Genomic DNA, 27,243 nt, shown 5'->3' on the forward strand with positions numbered 1-27,243 from the left:
AGCAAGTCAAACTACTCAAAAGATGAAACCAAACAAGCCAAAGAACCTGACAGAAGGGTATAGTCCAATTCCCCTTCTATTTTGCCTATCAAAAGTCATAGAACAAATGATATCTCGGAGACTTATGTATGTGGTATCTTCAAGTAACCAAACCGCCTTTAAGTCCGGAAGCAACACATTAAACGTTTTACTTCGCTTAGACGAATACATAGCCAATAGTATTTCCAGCAGAAACCACACGTCTCTTATATCCATAGACATGGAAAAGGCATTCGATAGAGTTGGTTTACACTCCATAATGGATCAACTTTTAGCTTGGAAGTTAGGCCCAAAAATAATAAACTACATTAAAAACTTTATGCTAAATAGAAAGTTCCGGGTTAAAGCAAAACAAACTATAACAGATTGTTGGCCTCTGGAAAATGGTATACCTCAATGTTCTCCCCTATCTGTCACTCTCTTTCTAGTCGCCTTTAACAAGCTCAGTGGAGTAATCAATGAGAACAAATACTTCAATCATGTCTTATATGAAGATGATTTATGTATTTATATATGCCAACGTACAAGACATAACGACATTCCAACCAAAATTCAATAGCCTTTTCGTAGAAATAACAAGCTGGTGCAACATCAGCTCAGCTAAGATTTACATATGTATATGCAACAGACATACTTGCAAAAGCTTTGACGTAAAGGCAGAAGATACACACATAAAAAATGATACCTCACTTAAAATAATAGGTATATTTTTTAACAACAAATTCAACTGGAATGATCGCACAAACTATTTGCACAAATCACTACAAAACAGGCTTAATATAATAAAATGTTTAAGCAACATCAAACTTGAAAGCAATACAAATGCACTACTTATATTGTGCGAGCCATCATTCTCTCGAAAATCGATTATGGATTATCTCTATACGGCGCTACATCGCAAACAAATCTTTCAAAAATTTCATCTATGATATATACTATTCTGCGATTCGTCTGGCGTTAGGCGCTTTTCGCACCACTCCCATCCTCAACATTCTCAACGAAGCGGGACTTCCGCTAATCAGAGATAGAAGCAGTTATATATCCGGGCGAACGGCAATCAAACTAACACAAAATGATCGCACATGCCGTTGGAAAACAATATCACCATCAACATAAAAAATCCTCCATGGACACTACCAACGAACAGCATTCTACTGCAGTTAACACAATATAAAAAAGAAAAAAACTTCGGTGCCCGTGTTTCTACAACACTTTCAACGCATACACAGCAATTATCATAATTGGTCCACACTATATACTGACGGCTCCAAATATGAAGATGTACTCGCCTTCAGCGTTGTTAATGAGAATGCAATACTATCTTCCGTCTTATTACCATATTATGCATCCGTTTTCACAGCAGAAACAACTACCATCTATAACGCCTATAAAACAGCAAAAAAAAAGCGAAGGAAAATTGATTATCTGTAGTGCCTCACTTTCAACTTTGACTTCAATAAAAAACATAAGCAACAACGACATATTGATATCTCAAATCAGAGATACGCTAATATCAAATCCCGCAAAAATAAAGTTGTTTTGGATCCCTAGCCGTATTGGAATACGTGGAAACACCCTAGCAGACGCAGCAGCAAAACTTGCCACGAAGTCCCCGTTACACACAACATACAGCTTTAACAAGGTCGACCTAAAAAACGAATCAAATCTTAAGGAAATGCACGTACACAACTGGAGAGAGGAAGCCATGGATAGAATAAAGTGGAAAACAATTGTTGAGGAAGCTATCGTCCACCACGGATTGTGAAGCTAAGAAGAGAAAGAAGGTTTTTCATCCAGTAGTTCAAGACATGCTTTTAGAAGACAATTCGGTGCATATGTCAACTGCATTGGATTCTTCTGACGACGATCTGTGGTAGTTTCTCAATAAAATTATTATTACGCCTTAGTTTTTTAGCATTAACTTATAATATAGAGGTGCTCAAAACTTGCGTACGATTAAAGTCACAAGGTATGACGTCAGCAAGTTTTAGTAGTGTTAAGTAGAAGTTAAAAAGTCATTTAGTTAAAAACAAAAACATACCTTCTGCTCAAATATGAACGAGACTTTATCAATAAAACGGTCCGCGGATGACATATGGCAAAAATAAATTTTTTGTTGGATGGTAGGACTGTTATAAGCTGACATGGCAAATTTCAGCGTGATATGTCACATAGTTTGTTTTCTGTGCTACTGTAAACAAGTCAAGCTCGAGTGTGTTTTTCGAATTTAACGATGGAAATTCAAGTTGAACAAAGAATTTGTTTGAAATTTTGTTATTCCAACAAAATTTCGGTTTCAGACGCCTTAAAAATGTTGCAGACAACCTATGGGGACTCTGCTCTATCGCGTGCACGTGTTTTCCAGTGGTACAAATCGTTCAAAGAGGGCCCTCCCCGGAGGAGCCAAAACCCAAAAAACTACGCCAAAGTCGCTCAAAAATTAAGGTTATGCTGACTGTTTTTTTCGATTACGAATGTGTGGTGCACTCGGAGCTCCTTCCGCAAGGCCGATCGGTTAACGCTGAATATTATTTACTTTATAATTAACTGTTTGTGTTTTATTAAATCAGTCTCGTTCATATTTGAGCAGAAGGTATTTACATGTTGATCAGTGTTCTCTCCTAAAATATGGTAATGGTATCATTTTATAAATATCGCGTGAAATGTACATTTTACATGAATTCGATATGTATGAAGCAAACACAATATGTGACGGTTGAATTATTCAATTTAAGACGCAACCAATTTTGTAGATCGGTTGACAATTTTCATTTTGCGTCATTCGCTGCCGAGTAAACATGGAACGCGGAAAGAAAATACTTGCCATGAACATTAGTAGTTACCTCTCGCTCGCATCGCGAATAAATCAGTACACCACAGCCAATTACGGCATCCTAGTATTACACCGTCCACTCTATTCGCTGTACCGTAGCGATGATGTCCTAAAGGAGTAGGTAGAAGAAGGATAATTTCAGTGTTTCAAACAATAAAGGATTTGTATGTAACATTCGAGCGCCGTAGCCGGCGCCCAGTTTCGAAACTTCGGATTTAAATCACAAAAGGATAGAAAAAGTTGTTTTCTAAAAGCGGTCGCCCCTCGGCAGGCAATGACAAACCTTCAAGTGTATTTCCGCCATGAAAAAGCTCCTCCGAAAAAACCATGGCCAGTTCGGAGGTGACGTAAAGCTGCAGATACCTACATTTGTCGAAAAACTTCACGGGCTCAGCCGAACACCCAACAAAGGATTTAAGCGCCAATTATTATTATTAGTATATTAGATATCGTCCGTGGTCGAAAATTTGACCAATGACAAATCTCACTATAAATAGTAGATTTTATTCAATTCCAATTAAGCTATACATTGTAACTACATATATAATCATCAGAATGATTATCTTGACAAATACCAAGAAACTATGTATAGAAGAGAGAGAGAGAGTGTTTGTATTTCTTAGCTCAAACGCATTTTTAATTTTTTCCTAAAATATGACAGCCGCCTTAGCCGAATGGGTTGGTGCGTGACTCGCCCCTCGGCAGGCAATGGCAAACCTCCGAGTGTATTTCTGCTATGAAAAAGATCCTCATAAAAACCAAATCTGCCGTTCGGAGTCGGCTTGAAACTGTAGGAGGAGGAGCTCGACCAAACACCCTAAAAGGGTGTATGCCCCAATTATATATATATATATAAAATATGGCAATTTGTCAATGCCACATTATGACATGTGAGTTTGTGTGGGAGTGTCACTCCCTCTTTTTCAATACCTAATGCTTTTGCCCTAAGCACAGCATTCCTAAGCATACACGGTCCCAGAGAAGAGCTATATGAAGGTCTCGGTTGGTTGGTTGGTTGGTTTAAGTGGTGATTCGTCCAGAATCCAAAAGAGCTTCCGCACCATTTTGTTGCCACATCGCGGTTACCAACTTTTTTACCAGTTATTTACAGCATGACTATATCCAGTCTGTGCGGTTCAGGAACTTTATCAGGTTGTTGACATCTAAGCCAGATAGTTGTTCGACACCCTCGAACCCGCGGTTAGATGTAGATCTACCGGAATAACGTGTGTCAGGGCGTTCAGAGTATCCCTAGGACATGGTCTGATTGTAAGGACTGTTATTACACAGGCTAATCTTTGTATTCTTCCAAGTAATTTGGTGTTGTATGATATGAAAGTCGCAAACTGTAAGATAATAAATAAATGTTTAAAATCAAAATAAAACTTTTAATATCGTCAGATTCATTATTTAATAACCACGACTCCAATTCAATTGGCCATGATGACTGGGAAATTTGAATCTAAATATCATTTGCCTACACTAATTGTTCAGTACTCTCTGGTTGACAAGTACCAGCCCAGAAATTTTCTTCTTGAGTTTGTAGGTATAGTTTTCGAGCACATTTCCAAACTCTTGTGATTTATTTCGTCACCTCTTTTATTCTTTCGAGAAGTATGTCTGTCTCAACTTCGTGATCCTAGGCCCTTGAATAGCATGAATGCCTAAAATGGAAGCCTCATATACCATAAGTTGGTGGAAGTTTTTATAAGAAAATCTTCGATATCGATGGTTTTTGTAATTATGGTTTAAAGGTATCACTAGAATATTTAAGCCTAGCATGGATTTTCTGCAGTCAAGAAAATGACTGTAGTTAACGTAAAACTTGTAGCTAATTAAGCTCATGCATGGGCGAATATGCATCAAGGCGCCTAGCCCTGCCAAACAAAACAAAAACAAAAACAGTGTTTGTTTTTAATTAAAAAGTTATAAAACTCACTAAGTATTTTAGCTCAACACAACACCGATGTTTCCAATTTTACACGATTGGCTGAAACATTATTAAAGTTTAAATAGAAAAATAAAAAATTGAGGTTTTCTCTTCGCCCTCAAGGTCTTTTGTGTCATCTACTCATCACCGAATTTCATCCAAACAAAGTTCCCTTAATAAACTTAATATTGAGTTGGGTTGGGCTGAGGGTATATGCCTTTCTTCTGGCTGCATTTGGCTGAGATGTTTCAACCTTCTCAGCGCTAAGGCGTCTCATTCAAGTAGAAGGTATGTTGGAGTCTCCGAGAACTGATCACAGAAATGACAGGAGTCAGTGAACCATATCCCAAAAAGTGCAGATGACTGCGCAATCTGCGATCGCCTTTGAGAAAGCCCGTGGACATTATCCGTTTATCTTTAGGGAAGGTTATGAGTTACCTGAACATCTTTCGTTTTGGTATGAAGTATTTATGCGGGAAGTATGTTTTCCGACTTTTGGTGTCAAGCCTTCCACCCTGGAAGCCTGCGTGCCACGCTTGCAAGTCACACCGCGGACTTCTCGTCTTTGCAGTCAACAAGTAGAAGCACACCAAAAGCTAGAGAGGAAGTCCAACCTTTAAAGACCTTATACATTATAGTTTTTTAGAGGACAGTGAGATCTTCTGGCGCTAGGAGCGAATGCCTTGGAGAGCCTTCTAATAGCTGGTGCACTGTCCGTTACTATTTCGCGGGGCTGCAAGGGGGGAAATATGGCGATGGATTCGCTCGCTAGTGTTGGCACCGGGATCATCTAACTCGCTAGGATGTCCAGGCTGCGGGAGAGTTGGGCGTTTGCCTCTCCCCCACCAACCCTTCCCCTTCTATAGTCGGACGATTCCCCGGACTCACTGTGTCGTCAATATTTGTGGCCATTGCTTACTGCAAATGGCATACCTCATACCGCTGCTGAGATACCTTAGATTGGTTACTAGCTCGACCAGTATCAGATCTTATGCTTGGCAGCAACAGCACTGCTTCATTGGTAACTAACCCTAATAGCAAGCAGATGTTACTCTTTTCTGCTTTGAATGCTGAGTCTGTGATTACTAACCCACTCGATCCCAATGCATCTTGGCTGGGTCATGGTAAGCCCCACGGTAAACCCCACATGGTAAACCACGCGTAGACGGTTCATCATCCTCGCGGGCGTGCTCCTCAAAGAGTGACACTTTCGCCTCCGTAAGCCCCGCGAAGTGGCTTTCGCCAAGCTTTTGTTCATATTCATCTTGTTTGAGCGACTCCCTGTCCGACGAGGCAAGCTCAGCAGTCTCTAAATGTATTGGAGATCTTATTAGGTCCACCACGCCAGCGCCCCTTGTCGTGATAAGGTCACCGTTACTCCACAATCGGGCCCGGTGTTAAGGAGGTGCCATTATAATAAAGCCAAATTAACCTCCTGCTTGGAAATCATCCAATGGGCGTGGCGACGCATAAAACCCTGGATTAGAAGGTGTACCAGACATTAGGGTGAATCGTCGCCGAACGACAACTTCTCTCGGTGTCTGGATGCGGTATGAGATTCGATTAAGCCCTGCACCGCGTCAAAGGATTACTTTTTAAACTTCAATCTACATAATCTTGTATACTATCATTATTGGACTAGGTTAATGTAAACATGTAGAATAATATAAAGAAAAAATTATTTTTAAACCAAGAAATTTAAATATATTTCTATAATTACGTCAACATCAGAACTGATGCTGCCCAATGAACTAAGAGCTGATTAGCGATATTGCGGAATGTGTAACCTTCTGTTTTCTCCCAACTGTGCACAAATACACTTCCGCAAAGCGACGCCTGTCGTCAACTCATAAACTTAAATGGAAAGAATTCTATATACCGTGACTTGAACATAATGGTGAATTCCACAAATACTGTGGTGTATTGGTGAAACCTTAACTATTCACAATAGAAGCGGCGCGGAGAATGCATTTAACTTATTGGTGAATAAATGAAGAAGTTGATTTGTCGTTTGCTTTCATACGAATTCGAAGAACGTAATCGAGAGGGTATTTATGTCGGAAGAAACGACGGAAGTTTAATTTATGCTACGACAGAGAAACGGGGGAAATTAAGAGCTAACAGCTAGAAGAAAAGCAAACAAATAGCTAATTTACATAAAAGTGCGAGTGTTATGTCGACTTGTATTCAAGAATTCAATTAAATCGGAAAGTATTTTATAATTGTGTAAAGTGAGCGAAGAAAATGTGATTAAAATAGTAGACGCGACTTCAACGAATTTAAGCAAAGTAACATAACATGTAAATGCGGATTAAAAGGAACGAACAAGTGCCTTTTACACAACAACTACCAACACCAAACCGACTGCTACTAACCAACAACCACGCATTTGTGAAAAAAATGTTTTTAACAAATAAATAGAAAACAGAATTCAATAAAGTGTTCGAGCGACCGCACGGTGAACTCATTTTACGTTTTTAACCAGCAATAACGCTCCTGTTGCATTACATAAATCTATACATATTTGTGCGTGTGCAAAGCGAACTACAACAAATATTTAAAAAAACGAAAGAAAACATTACCAATCAGTAAGCCAACTTATTAACCAGGAATTTCGGCCACGAAAAATGCAGGAATGTGTAGTTGAAGAGAGGGAAAATAATACAGAGAAAAAACATACTGTCTAGAATAAGAAAAAAAAAAAAAAACAAAGTAATTAAACAAAGTGCATATACATATAAATAAAAGAACAACTAAAACAAATTGTGCGGTCTTTAAGTATTTCAAGAAACGATTAAAAAAAATTAATTTAGACGAAACAATATTAAGTGAAAATACAACGTTGAGAAAACAGGGAATCAAAAGATCAGCAAGTGTTTCGCGATTTGAATTACCACCCGCCTCCTATAACTATTGCCCGTATACATATGTACATATAATACAAGTGAATGCCCACGAGTTTTCATAAAGTTTTTTTTCGAAAACGAACTTAACTCGAAAGATAGATAATAAAATATTTTTTTAATATTCGCCCAAAGTGCGCTTGCTTCACATTATCTAATAAGCCAGCAGAGACAAAAGCAATAACAAACACAGCTGAATTTTTACAGCAAAACAATAATAATAACAACAACGAACAAAAAATTTGTTTAAAATAATACGAAAAGCAACAACACCACCAAGCTAATCAGCAGCAGCAGATAAGTAAAGCATAGCAAAGCGAAAAAGCAACACAAGACTCACTATAAATTTACGTATGTCAAAGAGAGTTGAAGAGACGTGAGTGAAGACAACAACTTGGCAAACAACAAATCTACAAACACACCCGTGTGTTTCAAGTGTAATTTTGTGATTCACTTCGCTGTCGCTAGCACTGCCGCTGTTTGCGTTGCAGCAGCAATACAATAATAATAAAAAACACACTCAAAGTAGTGCGAATAGTCAAGCGAGTGTCGCGTAGCGCTGAGTGCGAACGTGATAGCAAGAGCGTGAGTCATAAAAGTGAAATGAAAATGCGGGTAAAGAGAGAATCACCGCTGCTCGTGCTGAGATTTAGGACAATCAACAGCAGAAATGGTAGGTACAAACGCGTGTGACGTGAGTATGCCTGTATGTGGTGTGAGTGTATGCTTGTGTGAGATTTTTCATGTCATGTACACAGTTATTAGTACGTTAAGTATTGATATGAATGCAAGCTGACGGCTGCTGACAACGATGGGTTGGTTAGTTGCTGGGTTGAGAGTGAGCAGACTTTTCCACCACCCACCTTTGCGCCCAACCAAAATCGAAGTACCCACGTACGACATTATATACACATATGTACATATTTCCTTTTCACGCGGACAGTTGGGAAGGAGAGAATCATATTCTATTTAATAATAGAAAAAAATTTCCCCACATACATACAAACATGTACATATATAGGTATATCTAGATCTATGCCTAATTTGCCGCCCCCAGCCATGACCGCCCACGTTGCGCATTTTCTAAATTTTCACATTCATTGCCAGTTTAATTATAAATACATTTCTTTATCCGAGTTAATAATAGTGAAAATATGCGTGTAAAATTAGAAATTTGTAGAAATACCATGCGCGATTAATCAGCGTTAAATTCCTACGCAAATTTGAGGCGAAAAATATATGTTTTTTTGGATTCACATAAGTTAAACTAAGAGGCTGCAAAATATGCACGAATATATACATACGTACACATTCATACTTAATAGATTTATAAATTCATCACCATCGCCATCACTTGCTCAACCTCCGCTTTTGCCGTTGGGTCGATGATGTTGCTACTTCTACGGGTGCGAACTTCACCCCTCCTTCACGGACCATTAGCATCATAGCCGCCGCGGTAATCGTAAATTCAATTTTTACTTATACATGCATACATACATTTGCATGAACCGAAGCATCAAAGCTATTTTTGACAAATATTCATGACGTCGCACCGCGCATCCAAGCGCTAAGCAAGTTGTTTGTTCAACCAGTTGATCAACCTCCAATTCAAGTCAATCAGCCTGCCATTTTTTGCGTTTCTTTCACTATCAACAAAACATCTTGTTGTTTATCAGCTAAGCTCTATTATTATATCTCTTATTTTAAAAATAAAGCTGACTTAAACTCTCACTGGCAAACTGGTGCTTATTGGTTTACCAACAGCCCATCGAATATTTTCGGAAAATGTAAGAAATATGTGCATAAACACATTTGTAAGGAAACTAGGCCATGCGAACAAGGTAAACAACTCCAAAGCAATGATTAACGTAAAGCAGATTAAAGAGGTTCCCCTCAAAATATATTATTTAACTTCTTTTTCTTCTGATATTCAATTTCATGTTTCTGAACAAATCATTCCCTTACCAAACAAAACAAAGGTCGACAATTTTTCCCCGCTTCCCAAAGGGTTTTTTTTGTTGGTTTTTATAGACTAATAGACTTCCTTCGAAAATATTCTCTATTTTTCTTTCTTCGACTCAACTCAACTCAACAAGCTAAAATTAAAGATTAGCTTCTAAAACTTGCAACATGATAAGAATGTAACCCTATACTCGTATAGTGAAATATACGAATAGTAAGTAAGAAAGTGTTTACGATAAAACACAGAAGTAAAATGCCTTGAACAAATGTAATTTATCATTATGCAATTTGTATTGCATTTAATTTCAAATATTTTAAATATTTACTACTTCCATTATTTTTTTATTATTAAACTCTATTTTATATTCTGTCTATACTTATAATTCCAGAAGACATTTTTCAAATATTTGATTACATCTGAAAGTGACTTTGATTTTAGTATTAAAGGTATATTTCCTACTATTTGAGTAAAGCAAATGTCATATTTGAGGTAGTAATTTCAAACTTTAACTTCAACAGAGAAAATCAACACCTACTAATTTTTATAAATTTTGAAAATGGTTCTTTTGCCAACCAAGTGAATTGTTAGTATTCTTGAGAAAGTCGTTTGCTTCAATGGAAATATTTGTTTATAAATCATCTTAAAATTTTTTTTCGGAAAAACAGTACTTAATATTTTTCTATCATCTTAAATTTTTCTTTTGGAAAATCAATATTTAATATTTTATTATTTATTTTTATTAATATTAAATAAGGAAAATCAGATCTTGAGTGCAATTACTTATCTTACATTAATGGCTTCCTTTCGTACCCTGCGAATTGCATGCACGTATCATTTTTTAAGATAATTTACGAATTTCAATTTGAGCTTTCGTTGTATACACAAAAACTCAATTAAGATTAAATTGGTAGTAATTGTTTCCTTATTTAATGAGTCATAGTTCTAAATGTCTAACCATCGATTAGTCAAATGATATTTCATTAAATTAGTTGCGGGAGTCCCAATTATCAGGAGGAATAATAAAATTGTCAACTTTTTGTACTGATGATTCAATAAGTTGTAATTTGTTTCCAAAAATACAAAAAATTGCATTCAAAAATTAATCCAAAAAATGCCCCTTTTATTTGTAAAATTGCAATAAATATTTATATCGTTTTACAAAATCACGCTTTTAGCCGTAGTTATACATACACAGACTCTCCCTTTTAAGATATCGGTGCGTTCTTGGAAATGTTAAATATTAATGCACACATTTTTAACATAATATCAAGTTAAAAATATTGTATATATTACTGAGATGCCATTTATCGGACAACCCCTAGACCTATGCCTCAAAATTTTGGTTGAGAGTGTTCGACTGTTACCCATAATCCCTTCCTGATTAGCTTTTGCATTCACGTCATCAGCTTTAGATTCAATTTGTTTCATATGCTTCTATACAAATATCAATACTTCTATTAATCTTGCCTCTACACACCACCTAATCATGTCCATGCGGAGTATGTACGTACGTATTTTAGTCTTCAATAATAATGATCTAATCGTTTAGATTTCGGTTCTTATTAGAATTTCCTCTTTTGCATATTTTGAAGCATTATGTCTCATGCGATTCTTTGGAATTTTATGCTTTAAAGTATCTACAATATATACAAACATATGTAGACAGGTATATTCTTAGGTATTTATGTATGTAGGTTTATAAATGTACCTCAAATTAGGTAAGCTTGCGGAAAGTGGTAGTGATTCATCAACGTTTTTATTTATATTAAATATTCTAGTGTCTCACACAGTTAGCACAGCTTAAACAGCTGTTTAAAATTAAATTTAATTAAAGCTCACTTTGTGCCAGCGTTTGTTTAGTAAAGAGTAGTGTTACATTTTACAAAAAATGTCTCTATTTTATTGAGGGGTGGATATGTTTATATCAAAAATATTGCAATTTTTAGTGGCTGATTTTTTTACAGTGTAACGAAAAATAAATTCAACAGGCTTATTAATATGTGCATGCATACAAATGCAGTTTTTGCTTAATATTGCAAGTTGAGTTCTTATTTAAAATTACTCCAATGCACCTCTGTTAGAGTAGTGCTTTTTATGTTTCCCCATTGCTCACGCATTACATTTCCTGCATAGTTACCAATTTGCTCTTCGTCTTCCCAATAATCATACGAGTAAAACAAAAAAAAATATCCCTCACAATTTTGCACAATAACAATACATTTTTCCCCCACTTCAAAGTCGCGCTTATGCTTTCGCGCCTTTTCGCAGAACATACATATATGTATGTATGTGAAAAAAATCTAACAACAATAGCAACAATGAAGAATGCGCTTGAAAATAACAGACATTTTCGCGTGCAACAAACAACAACAACATCTTCATCTTCAATCGAGAGATCAACAATGAAAGTACTGCATCATATCAACAACAGACGCATACGTATGCATGTATGTATATGTGTTTATGTACTGAAGTACTAACGTTGATGGGGTGTCGTTGCAATGTGAGTCACAGAGCCAAACGAACGTTTCAAATTAAAGAAAGAAGCCTCGAATTAAAAATGAAAAACTCGAGAAAACAACAACATTGTGAAACCCCTACTGCTGACGAATAAACACAGCAAACTAAACCAGTAACTACAAAAACAATAACACCAACAGTCGCTGTTTCCAGCAGAAAAAACGCAGCAGCAACCAACACTCGAGCTACGAATTCACCGCCAAACCACGGCAAGGCATACTATAAGTATATATGTACATACAAAAGTACAAGTATGTAAGTATACAAGAGAGCCAAAAAGAAAACGTGCGCCTTGTGTTAGTGCTTTTTTACGTGGAGTTGGCAACACTGTTTTTGAACCCGTTTTGAAACGACCTTTCGAGTACGAGTTCGAGTTTTTGCTACACCGACAGCAACAATCGTTGTTGTTGCTGCAGAAACTCCGGTTGCTGGTCGCGTTTTTTTTTTTGTCTTCATTCCGTTATTGTTGTTGTTGTTACTGAACTGCTGATGACTGTTGCGTAGAGGTGACGTTGCTTGGTTGGACTTGGAGAATTGCTGCTGCATATATTTGTTTCTGTGTAATTTGGCCTCTCTCGTATTTGTTGTTATGTTAAGCTCTGCTTGTTGCTGGCTTGTTTATTAGTTGAGAGTGGGTATGGGAGTGTGTATGTATTGTTACTTGTTGAGACGGTTGTTGTTGGCATATGGTCTGCATTGTCTCACTTTGTTCTTGTTGTTGAATTGTTTTCTACAGCCCTCTTATTATCATTCCTGAATTGCATTTTTTCTGTGAGCCAAGTGATTTCTGGCGTTAAATTTTTATTTCATACATGCAATTTTTTTTGTTTGCCGGGGCCAACGATATGCCAACGCAGCTGCTAACGTGTAAATCGTATTACACAAATAAAGCATAACTAAAACTTTACAAAAAATAAACAGCGTCAAACAGTAGCTGCCAAAACACGTTTCCTGCTTCCTTTGACGTCAGCCAAAAGCTAAAACGAAAAAACTTTAATACAAAAAAGTACTTGCAGTTAATTTTTGGTTGGATTTGGGCTTGCACTTTATATTCGTATTAGTATGTTTTGTTGGCGCAAGCACAAATTGCAATGCAAAATTTAAATTCAATTAGCTGCTGTTTTATTTACATAAAAAGCATTAAACCAACTCAATACTGATAACGTCAACTATTTTTTCACATATTCTACTTTGCAATCGCATACTTTTTTCCAAAGTCTAGCGTTTCCTTTATTTGTTTATCGCTTAAAAAGCGTGTAAAGCCGCAAATAAACTGATATGTCAGACTATCAGCATATTCGCCTACTGAGGTTTTGAATTGCTTTTCACAGAACGCGTAAAGAAAACGGACGCACAAAGAATCAAAATATCGGCATATATACTTATATATGCATGATTGTACATAATATATGTACATATGTATATAGCAACGAATGTTCGAAGTTGGCTAAATCAAGAAATTATATTTGGGAAATGTTTTTTTATATAAAATTGTATTCGCTCTGCAAGATAATTTTTCCAGTGCTTTCTCAATCATTACTCTTAATTTCCAACATGGCTGCAGATCTGCAACCACAGGATCCTTAGAGCGTATACATACATAAGTGATATCCACTAGATTTTATATCATTCACGCCCTACAGCTGCAGCACTCGTATAAATAAATTTAAAGCAATGGCTGGCAGCCGACGAATATTTGGATGTGCTTTCAGCCAAAAATGTGGAGCATTGCAGAGTGAGTTAAAATTGTTATAAAAATCTACACTGTAGATATTAAAGTACAACATACATAAATACATACATACATATATGTATCTGGTGATAACTAGTCCATTAGATAAAAACAAAAACCTCTTCAACTTTCAATACGAGTAGTCACCACAAAGAGTTTCCCCACGTACAAATATTCAACTTCATATTTAGAAAAAATGTTAGGGGTATTTAGACTGAGCTCGGTAAAGTTACGATTCGGTGTTTGGGTATACTTTCCATGTATTTCAGACCTACAAAGTTTACTGTATTTCCGCATAACGAATTATAATTTGACTGACTCGGTCTGAAGACTCATACTTATAATTTATTTAATTTGCTTCCTATGCTGACGCTTAAAAAACCGTTGTGCTTGTAGCTAGCTACATGGAAACATACACATTTATGCATATATGTACACATACATGTATTCATTCAGTTCAGTTCAATTCTCGCTGATAAGCATAATTTCTAATCAACTGTTGTTATTCGCTCGACCCAAAGGAAGTTTCTCAAAGAGTATCAAGAACAAGCATGTTTGTACATGTGTATGTACATACATATACTTATATGCAGTTGTATGAAACAGCTTTGGCGCTAGAGTATATGGAGGGCGCATTGAATGGCACAATTTACAAAATTCATGAATTGAAATTTAAAATTCATGAATTAAAAGCGACCCGCTTGAGTTTTCAAGCTATCGTCGAGCTGTTTGACTTGAGTTTCTGCTGGCGTAGACATATTTTATATCTACATGAGAGCTTTTTTTGCATACACAGATTCGAGCGGGCGGCGAAATTTCATTGCTATTTTTGTAGGTACATAATGTATTTTTTTCTCTTGAATGCCTCCATATTTTTGACAAATAAAAAAATTTAACACCAATATGTAAGGTGAGTTTTTAAAAGAATGTGATATTTTCATAAATTAAAAACAAAGTGGTTTAGAACAAATACTTGAGGCGCTTGCTTTTACGAAAATATTTAGAATAGGAAAATAAAATAAAATAAATAAATAGAAAATAGCGTCGATTGCTCTGATTGATTGTAGGTAGTCAGGATTTTTTTTGAAAATCGATAATGAAAAACTGTTATTCTTAAGTACCTTTTGGCAATTGTTTGTCTGTAATTCACGATATTAATGATATCTTAATCTATTAACTCTTTACTTAATTTTTTTCTGAAACAAATTTGAGTTTTTGGCGAAAAACCAAAAATTTCTGGACTTCAGCCATCTTTTCTCTATTAATTATTTGAGCTAACTTTTCGCCTTTTATGTAATAAAATTAAATACTAATTGCTAGATAAAATATTCAATAGGAGTATGCACCTCAACCTTAAACCCCCTATTGTGCCTTCTATGCTGGACTGAGCGTTCGTGCCTCTTCCGGCCGTACGAGGCCGTGATGCTTACTTATTTTTCCCGCATCGCATCCGTGCAGCAAGTATGATAATGTAACTGTAGAATAGTCACAGAATTGCATATCCTGAGCCTGTGCAGCTTACGCCCAACCCTGTTGATCGCTAAAAAATTGATAAAGTCTTCATAAAATAATTAAAAAATGCAAAATTTTATTGTTCTTTGGTGACTGATTTACAATAAAAATATATTGGGATTTAGGCTGCAAAAATGCATACATACATGCATATGTGTATTTATGTATCGGATGTTTTTAACGGCTTGGGAACTTAAAATGTTACTATGAGCAGAAATTTGTTGAAATGTTTTTTTTTTTTAATATGATCTGGCATTTATTTTTTGAATGCTATAGCGTATCTGCGAATTAAATGATCCATTCGATCAGTCTAATTTTTACTACTTTTCCCAATAAATCTGGCCGCATGGCGTCAGTGGTGGCTCGAATTTTGCAATAAATCGTTTGTCAATCAGCATAGCTCGATAGCGCTCGCCATTCACCGTAACAGCACCTCCTTTCTCATTTCGAAATATATGAGAACCGATGATGTCGTCAGTGCTCTATGAATATTTCGACTACATTTATTTTTTCAAAGTAAATTTCCACAATTTGGAAGCGTTGTTCTGGCGTTAAACGATTCATAAACCTTACTGAACAAAAATGTCAACCAGTTTGCCATTATCAGCTGTCAAACCATAGTTATCATATCAGTTACCGATATAACCAAAATTTTCGGTATTCAAAAATTCCGATGACACAATTAAAGAGATTTTACAAAACCATATTTAACTACATATGATACATATTACATATACATAGATATAAAATGTATTACATATTATGCCATTCTTGGCATTTCCCCCTATTATTTCTGCCATTTTCGGCATCAAAACAAATTTCTTTGTCAAACACGCCCATCACTAATTGCAAATAATAAAATATTCTTCAACACAATCTCCTCAATCAGTCAACCATTTCACCAACTTATTGCCAGCCATCAGATAAACATCGATCAGTCAAAAAAAAGTTGTTTTTTTGTTCTTTTTAGTCAACAAATTTTTTACTTGACATAATCGCATAGTGAGCGAATTTGAAATCTCTGCACGTTGTTGTATAGATTTATATAAGCATACTAAGACAATGCTAATGTATATATAGTCACTTTATTAAAATACATACATACATATATTACAATAATTTCTCAATTCAATTTTATTTTACTCCACTTTCCACCTCCGGATGAGCGCCTTTATTGAAATTCATTAAAGCTTAGTTCAGGTGATGCAGCAGCATTAAATAAAAAATATAATGAAATTGTTAAGTGTGTATATTCTACAACTGGAAAAATTCAATTCCAAAACCAATAAAAACAAATGTTGACGTCATGCCAACGCGCGCCGAATCGAAAAGAATCATTTGCGAATACGTCGCTCAGGCGTAAGCGATTCGATTTGAGTTCTGTTATTACTTTATATTGGCTTGTGTTGATTTCGAGCTGCGTGTTTGGCAAAAACTTTATAGCATATTTTCGTTTGAACACATGTAGGTTTCTACTTATGTATTACAATTCGATTGGTTCAATTCATTAAATCAAATATTCGATTTGCAAGGTACAAACCGACAAGCAATCAAATGTATGCCAATATACGCAAGCAAATATGGTTTCAATTTAGTATTGTTGTTGTATTCGTATGTAGTACCTACCCCATAGGAAAATTTGCAATTTTTTTAGACGGCAAATTTTTAGCAATTTTGGAACTGTAAGCATATTAATAGTAAACTGCGAAACTCTTTGTTATTTTTCATTTATTTAGTTCTTCACTGGCTCAGCTCTGGCGTGGTGGTTTGTTGTTTTTGTACAGGCATAAGCTTTCGAGAAATAGTGCGGTAGTAATAATCCATCACGGTGGAAAGAATACAGAGGTAGTGACACCCGTTACTCTGAGCGAATTTCACAAAATCGGCTGATTGGCTGGCATAATAATATAATAGTTTACGATGGAGAGAATATTGAGGTGGTGCCGATCGTGGTACCGCTATCTTACTCTCAGCGAATGTGACAGAATCTGTACAATTTAGTAAGTAAGTTCTTCTCCTTGCATTCTTGTTCGCCTTTTCATATCTCTCTGATGGGTGCAATCTTGTTTCTATCATTCTTGATAATATTTGTACTCATTTAATTTTTGCATGGTCTCTCATGTGTATTGATATTCACGAACGAATTTCCCCTACAATCTCGTTCTCTTTCTTGTTTAGTTATTGTTTCGTTATTGCTAGAATCACTCTCACGGTTGTCCCACTCTTGTAATCCATCAATCGGGGTAATCTATGCTCGTTGTTTTCTATTTCAATGCATTCACTAAAATCTTTTCTCTTTCGTGTTCCATTTTATCAGTTAATTTTCTACAATTTCTTCTCTTTGGGGCTTTCGTTGAGTTTTAAATAAGCGCCTTCAGGTTCACTATTTCTAAACCCATCTCTCATTTATTGCTCCAGCTGTCTATTCTGCATTCAGTTTTTCATTACTTTATTAGTTCATTCTTCCTGCAGGGCTTTTACCCTGCGCATAAAGCTTGTATGACTGTGTGCGTATTTGTGCTATTCATTTGCACTCCATTAAATTGATTTTGATATTGACAATTAAGTTTAGTTTTCTTTTATATTTTCTTGAATTTTTTTATTAATTATTTTTGCGTCTTATTAATTATTGCGTCTTATAAAAGTTCTAATTTCTTTCCAATTTATTGTATGCTTGCGTAAAAGTTTGTTGTGTCTAATTTTTTATTAGATTCAGTTAAGGAGTTCATTTTAAGAAATACTTAAATTAAGAAAAAAGTAGGTACCCATTTTTTCCAAAAAAATTAGTCTAAAATAAATTATTTTATATTTGAACTGTTTGATTTTAATTTTTTATTTGTTCTGTATTAAACATTAAAGTGATTCCACCTTTTGTTATAAATCATTCTTCATATTTTATTTTAGAATTCTTTACTTTCTTTGCATATATACGTATTCCAATTTTACTAATATATTTTATTGTTTTTTGCAGATTGTAAACGATCCACAGTTTGCGATACACACGGCACAGCTTCGGCACCAGAGGCAATGCCATCAGAAGACTGCAACGAGGATTGGTCGTCAACGGCGCCACAAACAGGCAATCGTTCACCGCTAATGAGAAGTTGCTCTACACCAGCTGTTTATGGTGAGTTTGATAAAATACAATACAAATACAATAATAATATAAGCGAAGTTTTTACTGAAAACTAATAAAGAAATTCGATTGGAAGCAACAACAAAAATTCTTGTATTGGTGAAATATTTTGATTAATGGGACAAGAACAACGCGATTCACAAATCAAAATAATAGAATGCAAATAAATTATTAAAAGAAAATAATAACAGAACAATTAGAACGTAAATACTGATGAAAATAATTTTTAATGTACGTGAATGCGACTGAGAAGTGACAATATTTATCTTTCAAGCTTTCTTGAGCTAAAATCGAATTCTGTCTTAGGTTTTTTTAAACTTTTAAGTAACAAAAAAGTACTGCGTGAATCTAGTGGCTTCGAATCAGTGCCTTTAAATAGTAATAATTGTATGAGTTTTTTTAAGCAGATGCATTTTAAACTTAAGATATTTTTATTATTGTAATTTCTTTGTTTTCAAAATTTATGTAATCATCTTCCAAGTAAGCTGTACATATGACATTAAAAGGCACGCCGCACGCCACTAACCACCTATTGACATGCTATATCAAACCTACTCACCCAACACCCTACTTCCTCTGGACGCAACCTGTCGTTTTTCCCACGTTTTCTGGACCTACCTTTAAATGAGTTAGACGAAGACGATCGGTGACTACCTCGCACTGGCAGGGTTTAGTAAATTGCTACAACAACAACAACAACGACGACCATGGTGATAAAATCACTAGTTGCCTGCATAGGCGTAGCACAATGGGATTCTGCGACTTTCAGAACATAAAATTTAATTTTGCTCCAAGCTGAATGAAATTTCACTTACTTGCATGAGACTAAATGGGATTCCACAACTTTTAAAGCAATCATTTCAGTTTCATAGAAATCAAAATGTTTTTCCAATATTAATTTGGTCACTGGATTTTAATTTTGGTGTACCTTTCATTCTTGTCTTTATGCGCTTTAAAAGGTACTTTGGATGCTGCCAATAGTAAATTTAATTTTTTTTTCACTTAACCTTCAAGATTTTTTTACCTACTATTAATATTAAATGTACAATATTTTATTTATGAGACAGGTGGTTTAAGATAATTTCAGTCAAAGTTTCCTATCACATTTCAATAAGGCTATTTATTTTGCTTACGCATTTCTCCATCGGGCTAAAGCTAAGCAAGTTGCAGCCACACGCGATATGCGTTTAAATTTTAAAACATATACACATGTATGTATGTATTAGTGGAAATATGTAGCGATTGAAACGTGCACTGCATAAATTTTGTTAAACATGTTTCGTATAACTGGCATTAAACAAGTAAAAGAATAAAACAACGACGAACGATATCAGAGGTGGCGGCAGTAACTTAATGCTTTTCCAGTTTAGTTTTACAGCTTTTATAAAATTCACTACTTTTGTCACGCACCCCTACATACGCATTCATTTAGATAGACATATGGGCATACTCTTGTTTGCATGTGATTTAAATGAATATTTATTTCCTCATCAACGCACCAACAACTGACTGACAACAAACTACAAAGTACAAATAATATTAGTAATAAAAATCTGTCAGTGCCAAGTTGACGTACACCAGCAAATTTGTTTGGCGTACACTAGCAAATATTCAGTGAGCGATAAAATAACAAGTAAATAAGTTGCGACGCATCGTGTACAGTAGCTGTCAATTAAAAGCACATAAAACGCGTCGTCAAGCCAGTGCAAAGGCAAATCAAACGTAACAGTAGTAGCAATAGCGTTTGCCTCAGCTTGAGCTGAGCTCAGTCCGAGCATACGCAAATTAACCAGTAATGTAATTTAAATGTAAACAATTTATTAATTTTTTTGCTCACTTTTTTTTTTGTTTTTGCTAAAATATGTGCATAGTTTTTAACATTTCCAATTGCATTCGCAAATCTTGCTGTGTGTGTGTGTGTTCGCGCCTGTTGTTGTTGTTGCTTATTGTTTCTTAATAGCATGTTCGCTGCATTGAGCACGTGCTGCATGCACGCCAAATTCCAACGCCACCAGCTACCAGCTACAGCCAACACTCAGCAGCACCGCTCTGCACTCCTACACTTTAGCGCTCTACAAATTGCTCATACGCCGCGTAGTACTGCTTGCGTTGTGTTTGATTTGTGCAAAGCAACTCGATGCGCAGTGTGCGCTGATAATTGCATCACAATCATGCAAATCAACTACTGCATGCATGCTAATTCTGCTGTTGTTGTTGTTGCATTTTCACCTTCACAAACCGGCGCGAAAACAACAGAATAATTTACAATTTCTTTTTACGCAAAACGAAAAACTTCCGTCATTTGAAGAAAAAATTGCAACGGAAAAGAAATTTATAAGCGATTTAAATATGTGTATATGCATGCATGTATGTATGTGTACATATATAGGTATGTAAATACTTTACATTGATATTGACAAATATGTAAATTGTTATCATCATTCCGGGGTAACTAGGGGAGAGCGCTTGTGTATGTATGTATGTATGTATATGTCATCTATGGGGATCCGATTATCTCTTATTGGTGGCGCTGGCGCTGTCGCTGACTTTGTCGTTGCTAATGCGCGTCACTAATGGCCCTCGGTGACACGACTGATAAGCAAATGTTCAATAAATGAGTAAATGAAAATACAATTTGTTTATTACCACATACATATGTATGTGCATACAAGTATGCTTCTATTTACAGTCACTTAAGTAAATAACAGAAAAAAAGTATTCCTTCACATTTATTGCATTATTTTGCTCTTCAACGCTCAACGTCGCAAACATGATTCATTTAAAAAGCTTAATTGCTGATTTAATGCTGTTTTTGTTGTTGTTATTATTATTGCGATGAGTCTAAAGTGATTTACCTTTGGTTCGTTGATGGGATCGAATACCTTATTAAGGGTGGCTTCCATAGCAGTAAATATGTATTAGAGCATTTCTGCATACAACTAGTGGGCGGTTACGCCCACATATGCAAAATTATGCATACAAATGTATTGCGAATACCAATACTTTGCAAAATATCTCAGTATAGTTGTTGGTACTTTTATTACGCTTCTGCCTATAATTTTTAGTCATTTTATTTGCCCAATCGATTATCAGTTCAAGTTTTTGTAATCAAATAATTTGTTTCCGCGTGCTCATGTCCATATACACATATTCACATACATACATATGTACTAGATGCGTGCGTTTTTTCCCTTCATTCAATATTGTGTGTCATTGTGAAATTATTCCTCAACAACAAATTGTTGCTAGCTGTATTCCAACTGCATTACTCAGCAGGATCAGCCGATGACGTGTCAACCACCAATCTCACCTTAAATGATCATGCATACATGTACATGTATTTGTATGTAGTTCATAAGAATTAGCACAGTTTTTTATTAGTCATTTACTAGGATGTGCTGGCAAAACTGTTGCAAATAATGAGTTGACAAAGCGACATTCCCAAACCATTTGCAATCTTCGGCTGAATCAGCTAAATTGTGGGTTGGCCTGGAAAGAACATTTAGGTTATCAATCAAAGGTTGTTAGTACCATCCCATAATATCAGTAATAAATTAGAAAGCAAGCGGCAAGAAACGTTTGTAAAAATTATAACGCACAAAGGTCTTAAGTAAAAAGTCTCAATTTTAATAAATTTTACAGGCTCGCCTTCTAAAGTCTACTTGTGAGTAACCTTTTTTGTGATTGGGTTACGTACACACAAATATATTGTGCATACCTAAACATAGGAATATATTGTCTATAAAAAATACTAATTCTAATGAATTCGGCACCGCTTGCTAAGAATCTTCAAAAAACAATAAAAGCTTTTTATTCCTAAAATAAGCATACCAAAGTAGTACACTCACTGACTACTAAAATATATTTCATCTATATATACATACATACATATGTTCATATATACATACATATTTTTCTAAGGAATTATGAATGCATAGAAGAACTTCCTGTGAGCAAAACATTATTTCAAAGTGACGCGCTTTCTCAATAAAATACTAAAAAAAATGTTAAAATTCTACTCAAATGTATTTAAAGGGTTTTCAATAGGGGTATACATAAATTTTATAGAGTTCAATCGGAAAAGTATGATATGATATGATCAACGGGCTTCACCGTTTAAGTTATTTCGGTTTTATGGGAGAGTATCTTTATGCCAAATATGCACTTATCTTATTGGCACACATACATAAAAGTCATTCTCTTTCTATCATTGGCGAGCTGATTTTATGAGTATGCGTGTGTTAGTAATTCCATCAGCAACTTCTTGTAGTGAAGTTAAGTTAGGTTGAAAAAACATAAATTTCGTCCCTTGTGTCACCATTTGGCCTCTGGTGACGGTCAAGCATTGTTTGACAAGAACTTTATATGTGTGCGTGTCGGCTGATTGACGCTAATATCTAAAATTTTTGATTTTCATCATTCAAAAGCCGACAACAAGTATGTGTGACACGACGACACCCGACTGCACTAACACACACAAAGCTCAGTCAAGCATGCGGTATCGTCTCCAGAGGCCAATTGAGAGGATAAAAGGGGAAAGTCAGGAACAATATGGCTAGTGTAGAGAGGGTTATGGAGAAGAGCGCTTTATACCACTAATGAAATTTAAAAGATATGTTATTTCTAAGAAAAAAGTGAGTGCCAAGATGTGAAGCGAGAGCAGAACAGCAGGGAAGTCATCGTCTTGAATTAACAATACATACAAGTACATCCACTTTTATTAGTTGCTTATCAAATCGCATATATCAAATATTTCTCTCAAGAAGATAGGACAGTTTTTATTTTTAATTTTGTTGTTGTTGTTGTTGTGGGACTATTGGTATTAACTAAAACAATAGTTGAAAGTTTGAACTTTTTCTTTCAGGATCATAGGAAATTTATTGTAATTTTTTATTTTGCGAAGGGCAAAATTGTGTATTAACTAAAACAAAAGTTGGATATTTGAACTTTCATAGAAAATTAGACCACAACGAGAATCTTCAGCTATTTTCTTTAACGAAGACGTCTTAAAAATGAAATTTATAAACAAATTGCTTGCAGCTGTTGGCTATTTAAATGATATTTGACAAGTCGACAACGTGACCAAATCAAAAGCAAAGCCTTGAACAATGGAAATCAAAATTTGGTGTTGTTTCCCTTTTAATTTCGGGTTTAACTCTTTAATTATTAAATAATTTAATTAAAAAACGTCTACGCAAAATGAAAAGAGAGACGCGAACAGCAAAAGTTCACAGCTGACAGAGGCAAGTTGGATTAAACAAAAAGATAACTTTTTAACGCATCTAAGGCAATACAAGAAAACATATAATATGGTACGACTACAACTAGACACTTTTGGGCATTAATTTGGGGTTTACTTTGGCTTTGTTACTTATTTTGTATTTCCAGCACGACTGGATTTTTTCCCGCTGACTGTCATTCTCTACTGATAAGATTAATTATATTTACAATTTTCGTAAAAACAATCTTTTAGGTTTTTTGTTTTAGTTTTCCCATTTAAGATGGAAAAATGGGGATTTTTAAGCTATAACTTTCGTTTCAAAACTTTACAATTACAAGCATAAGCTAAGTTTTCTATTGCTACGAAGCATAGTCTATAGGTTCAACTAATAAGAATCGCTATGGATGTATGCACATTTTATTTTGCAAGCCCTTAATTATTCTATTGTCACATTCAGCGTCATTGCCACATTCCCCACATTTATCAGCTTATGCAATTTTCCACAATCCCCATTCAACATGCACCAGTAGTTGCACCAGCGTAATTATTGTCTCGCATGCCAACACAAACGAAATCAAAATTCAGCAGTCAAAACAAAAACTGGCGGTCGTCATAGTAATCCCTGGTCATAAAAGGGGCATAAACAAAAACATGCCACTAACGGAGAGAAGAATGAAGAACAAAATGGAGAACAAGAACAGAAAAAACAAGAAAATGCATGATAACCCAATTAGAAGCTTTATGACTGAGAAGAAAATCAATATTTGCCCAAGAAGCCAAAAAGGTTGCTATTTGAAAACTTTGAATGAGACATAGAGGCAAACTGGCATAAACAAAAATGTTGAAACTGCTTGGCTGCGTACATTGCAAATGTATGTGTGGCTACGTATGTTTATACAAAAATAGGTATAATAATAAGATAAGGAGGAAGAGAGAATAAATGAATATATTTCTTTCAACATTTTGCTTGCAACTAATTAGGAAAACGGTAATGGCGCGCAAACCCCAACGTCGACAACAATAACACGCAGCGTAGCTACTAATTATTATAGCATTACTGCATATGCGCATATACAAATGTATGTACGCCTGCATATATTTATGTACAACTGCAAATCTACATCACTATTAAAAACTACAAATTACAAGCAAGCAACATAAATTTTTCATGCTAAGCAAAAATATACAAAATCCAAAAAACAACGACGCCAAACGATGCGCCACCACCCATAGGCAGCGTTTCCCCAAAACTAAATACTTATGTGGATGCATACGTCTGCACCTTACATCACACATACATACATGGTAACTCATAGGCCTGCCGCGATTGGGCGCCCTGCCTGAACACCACTCATCAGCCTAAATTTTCAACGCCGCTGTCAGCCACAATTGTTGCGTGTATTTGGACTGTTTGTTGTTTTTTTTTTCTATTAATTTTTATGTGTATGGTTATATGTTCTACTGTTGTTGTAAATAGCTGCTGCCTCAATTGAAAGCACTTAATAAAAATTTACAACAATTCTCATGTACGTACGGATATGTGTATATGTATAGAGCCATATGGAGAAGTGGGAAAGGAAGAGGGGTAGCAAGTGGCGAAGCGAAAATAGTACTCATAAATATATTTGTGTGTGTGATGTGATAGGAGCGATTAAAACGCACGCACATGTCGTTGGTGTTGTTGTTAGTGTTATTGCTATGGTTGTAATTTTTAGCTACTGCGTCTAGTGTTGTTATTTTTACTTCGGTGTGTACTTATACATACATACGTATACGTTTGTATATGTACAAATTATTCACAGTGCGGTCGATCGCATCGCTTGCATGACTCATGCAAACCGCGTGTATTTATTGCGTTGCTTTGAAAGAAAACACAAAACGTAAATGTAGTAATCCAAAAAAAAGAAAAAAAAAAAAAAAAAAAATAAGAACAGCAACAATTACAACAAGACGACCGCAATGCATGTAGACTTGTAAATACGCGTCAAATTTCAATTGCTGCTGGTTTGTTGGTTAAAGATACATGTATACGTACATGTTTATACAAAAGCATACGCACAGACATTTGCAGAAGTTATTGGTTTTTGAGTTTTTTTGCTTCTTTGATTGCTGTTATAGTTTTATAATTTGGAGGCGCAGCCAAACGAGCCTCTTCGTAAGGTTCAATACACATACAAACTTATTTATCTGCATATGTAAATACGTGGGACTGTTTCTGCTCAGTTTCTGCAGAAAATCGCTATTTGCCTCCAAATTACCACCTCTCCATCTTCAAAATTCATTTTACAGAGTGTTCGTCAGTGACTCCTTCACATTTGCGCTCTATATGTCATGGTTGTTGTTGTTGTTGTAGTAGTATAAACATCCCCCATACATATACGGGGAATACTACTGAAGTGACAGTCCTTGGCTGAATGTACTTATAAATCCGGATCGGTTCGGTTCCATGTTACATTGCCTCACTTCTTCGAATGTTCATGCTATGTACCTAGGCCTTTCTTTGTCTATCCATTTTCCCATATTTTCTGATAACAAACCATCGCGAGTTGAAGATCTGCTGTCTTCCATTCTGAATAGATGGTTTACGTAGAATTTTCCATGACCTCTTAGCATAAATGTATCCAACTTTCCTTGATCAAGTAAGTTTGAAGTTTAAAATCTAAAGAAGAATGTAAGTCGTGTGAGTTCACGAGGGGAATTAAAATCTTCCGTATATGTTGGCAGTTGTTATCGTTGTTGTTTTTTTCAAGTTATTGTTGTAACAGCATAAACATTCTCCGTAAATAGTTGGGGAATTTTGCTGACAGTCATTGGCCGGCTACAAATCCGGGTCGTTCCGGTAACGCAGAACCGACTGTCTTTTGAACGCACATTCGAATGATGTTGAAAGAACTAATCTACTCAGGTCTATGTTTGTTTTTTATGCTTCAGAACAAATAATCATAATCTAATAGTGGTCGCCCCTGGGCAGGCAATGACTAACCCCAGAATGTATTTCTGCCATAAAACTCCTATTAAAAAAAACTGCCGTTCAAGACGCACACCACAAATAGAAGAAAGAGCACGGCCAAACACCCAAAAAGGGTGCCAATTAAATACATATATTATTGTATATATACACATGTTCGAATTTTAATTATAAAGTAATAAGCTAACGAAGCAAGTTACTTACAATGAAATATGTCGCTACTTTAATGCCTTTACTTTTATCCACTAGCTGGTTGATGTCATCTCTCAACTCCCGAAATTGTCTAGTGCGCCCAGAGACGAGTGCATTTACATAATTAAATTTGCTATTGGACTTTTTTTGTTTTTTTATAAATTTTTTTTCTCGTAAGCATCTCAATTCAACTCGAGGGCAGAAAAGACGTCAGCTACAACGTCAATTAACATGAGAAAATAAAAAAAACCGCTTACTTGATCCTCAAATCTCGACGAACGATTGCTCACACAT

General features: G+C 35.5%; 1 protein-coding gene across 1 annotated transcript in view; it reads left to right on the forward strand.

Moving 5' to 3' along the window:
• The first annotated feature begins 6,798 nt into the window (after positions 1-6,798).
• LOC128854801 (tyrosine-protein phosphatase vhp-1) overlaps positions 6,799-27,243 on the forward strand; it is a 53,912-nt gene continuing 33,467 nt past the window's right edge. Inside the window, exons 1-2 of the mRNA XM_054089203.1 lie at positions 6,799-8,378; positions 18,404-18,559. Coding sequence (XP_053945178.1) covers positions 8,309-8,378; positions 18,404-18,559 — 226 coding nt within the window. The 5' untranslated portion in view covers positions 6,799-8,308. The remainder of the gene's footprint in view (positions 8,379-18,403; positions 18,560-27,243) is intronic.

Source organism: Anastrepha ludens, chromosome 2, assembly GCF_028408465.1.
Source record: "Anastrepha ludens isolate Willacy chromosome 2, idAnaLude1.1, whole genome shotgun sequence".
In the NCBI taxonomy this organism is placed as follows: Eukaryota; Metazoa; Arthropoda; class Insecta; order Diptera; family Tephritidae; genus Anastrepha; species Anastrepha ludens.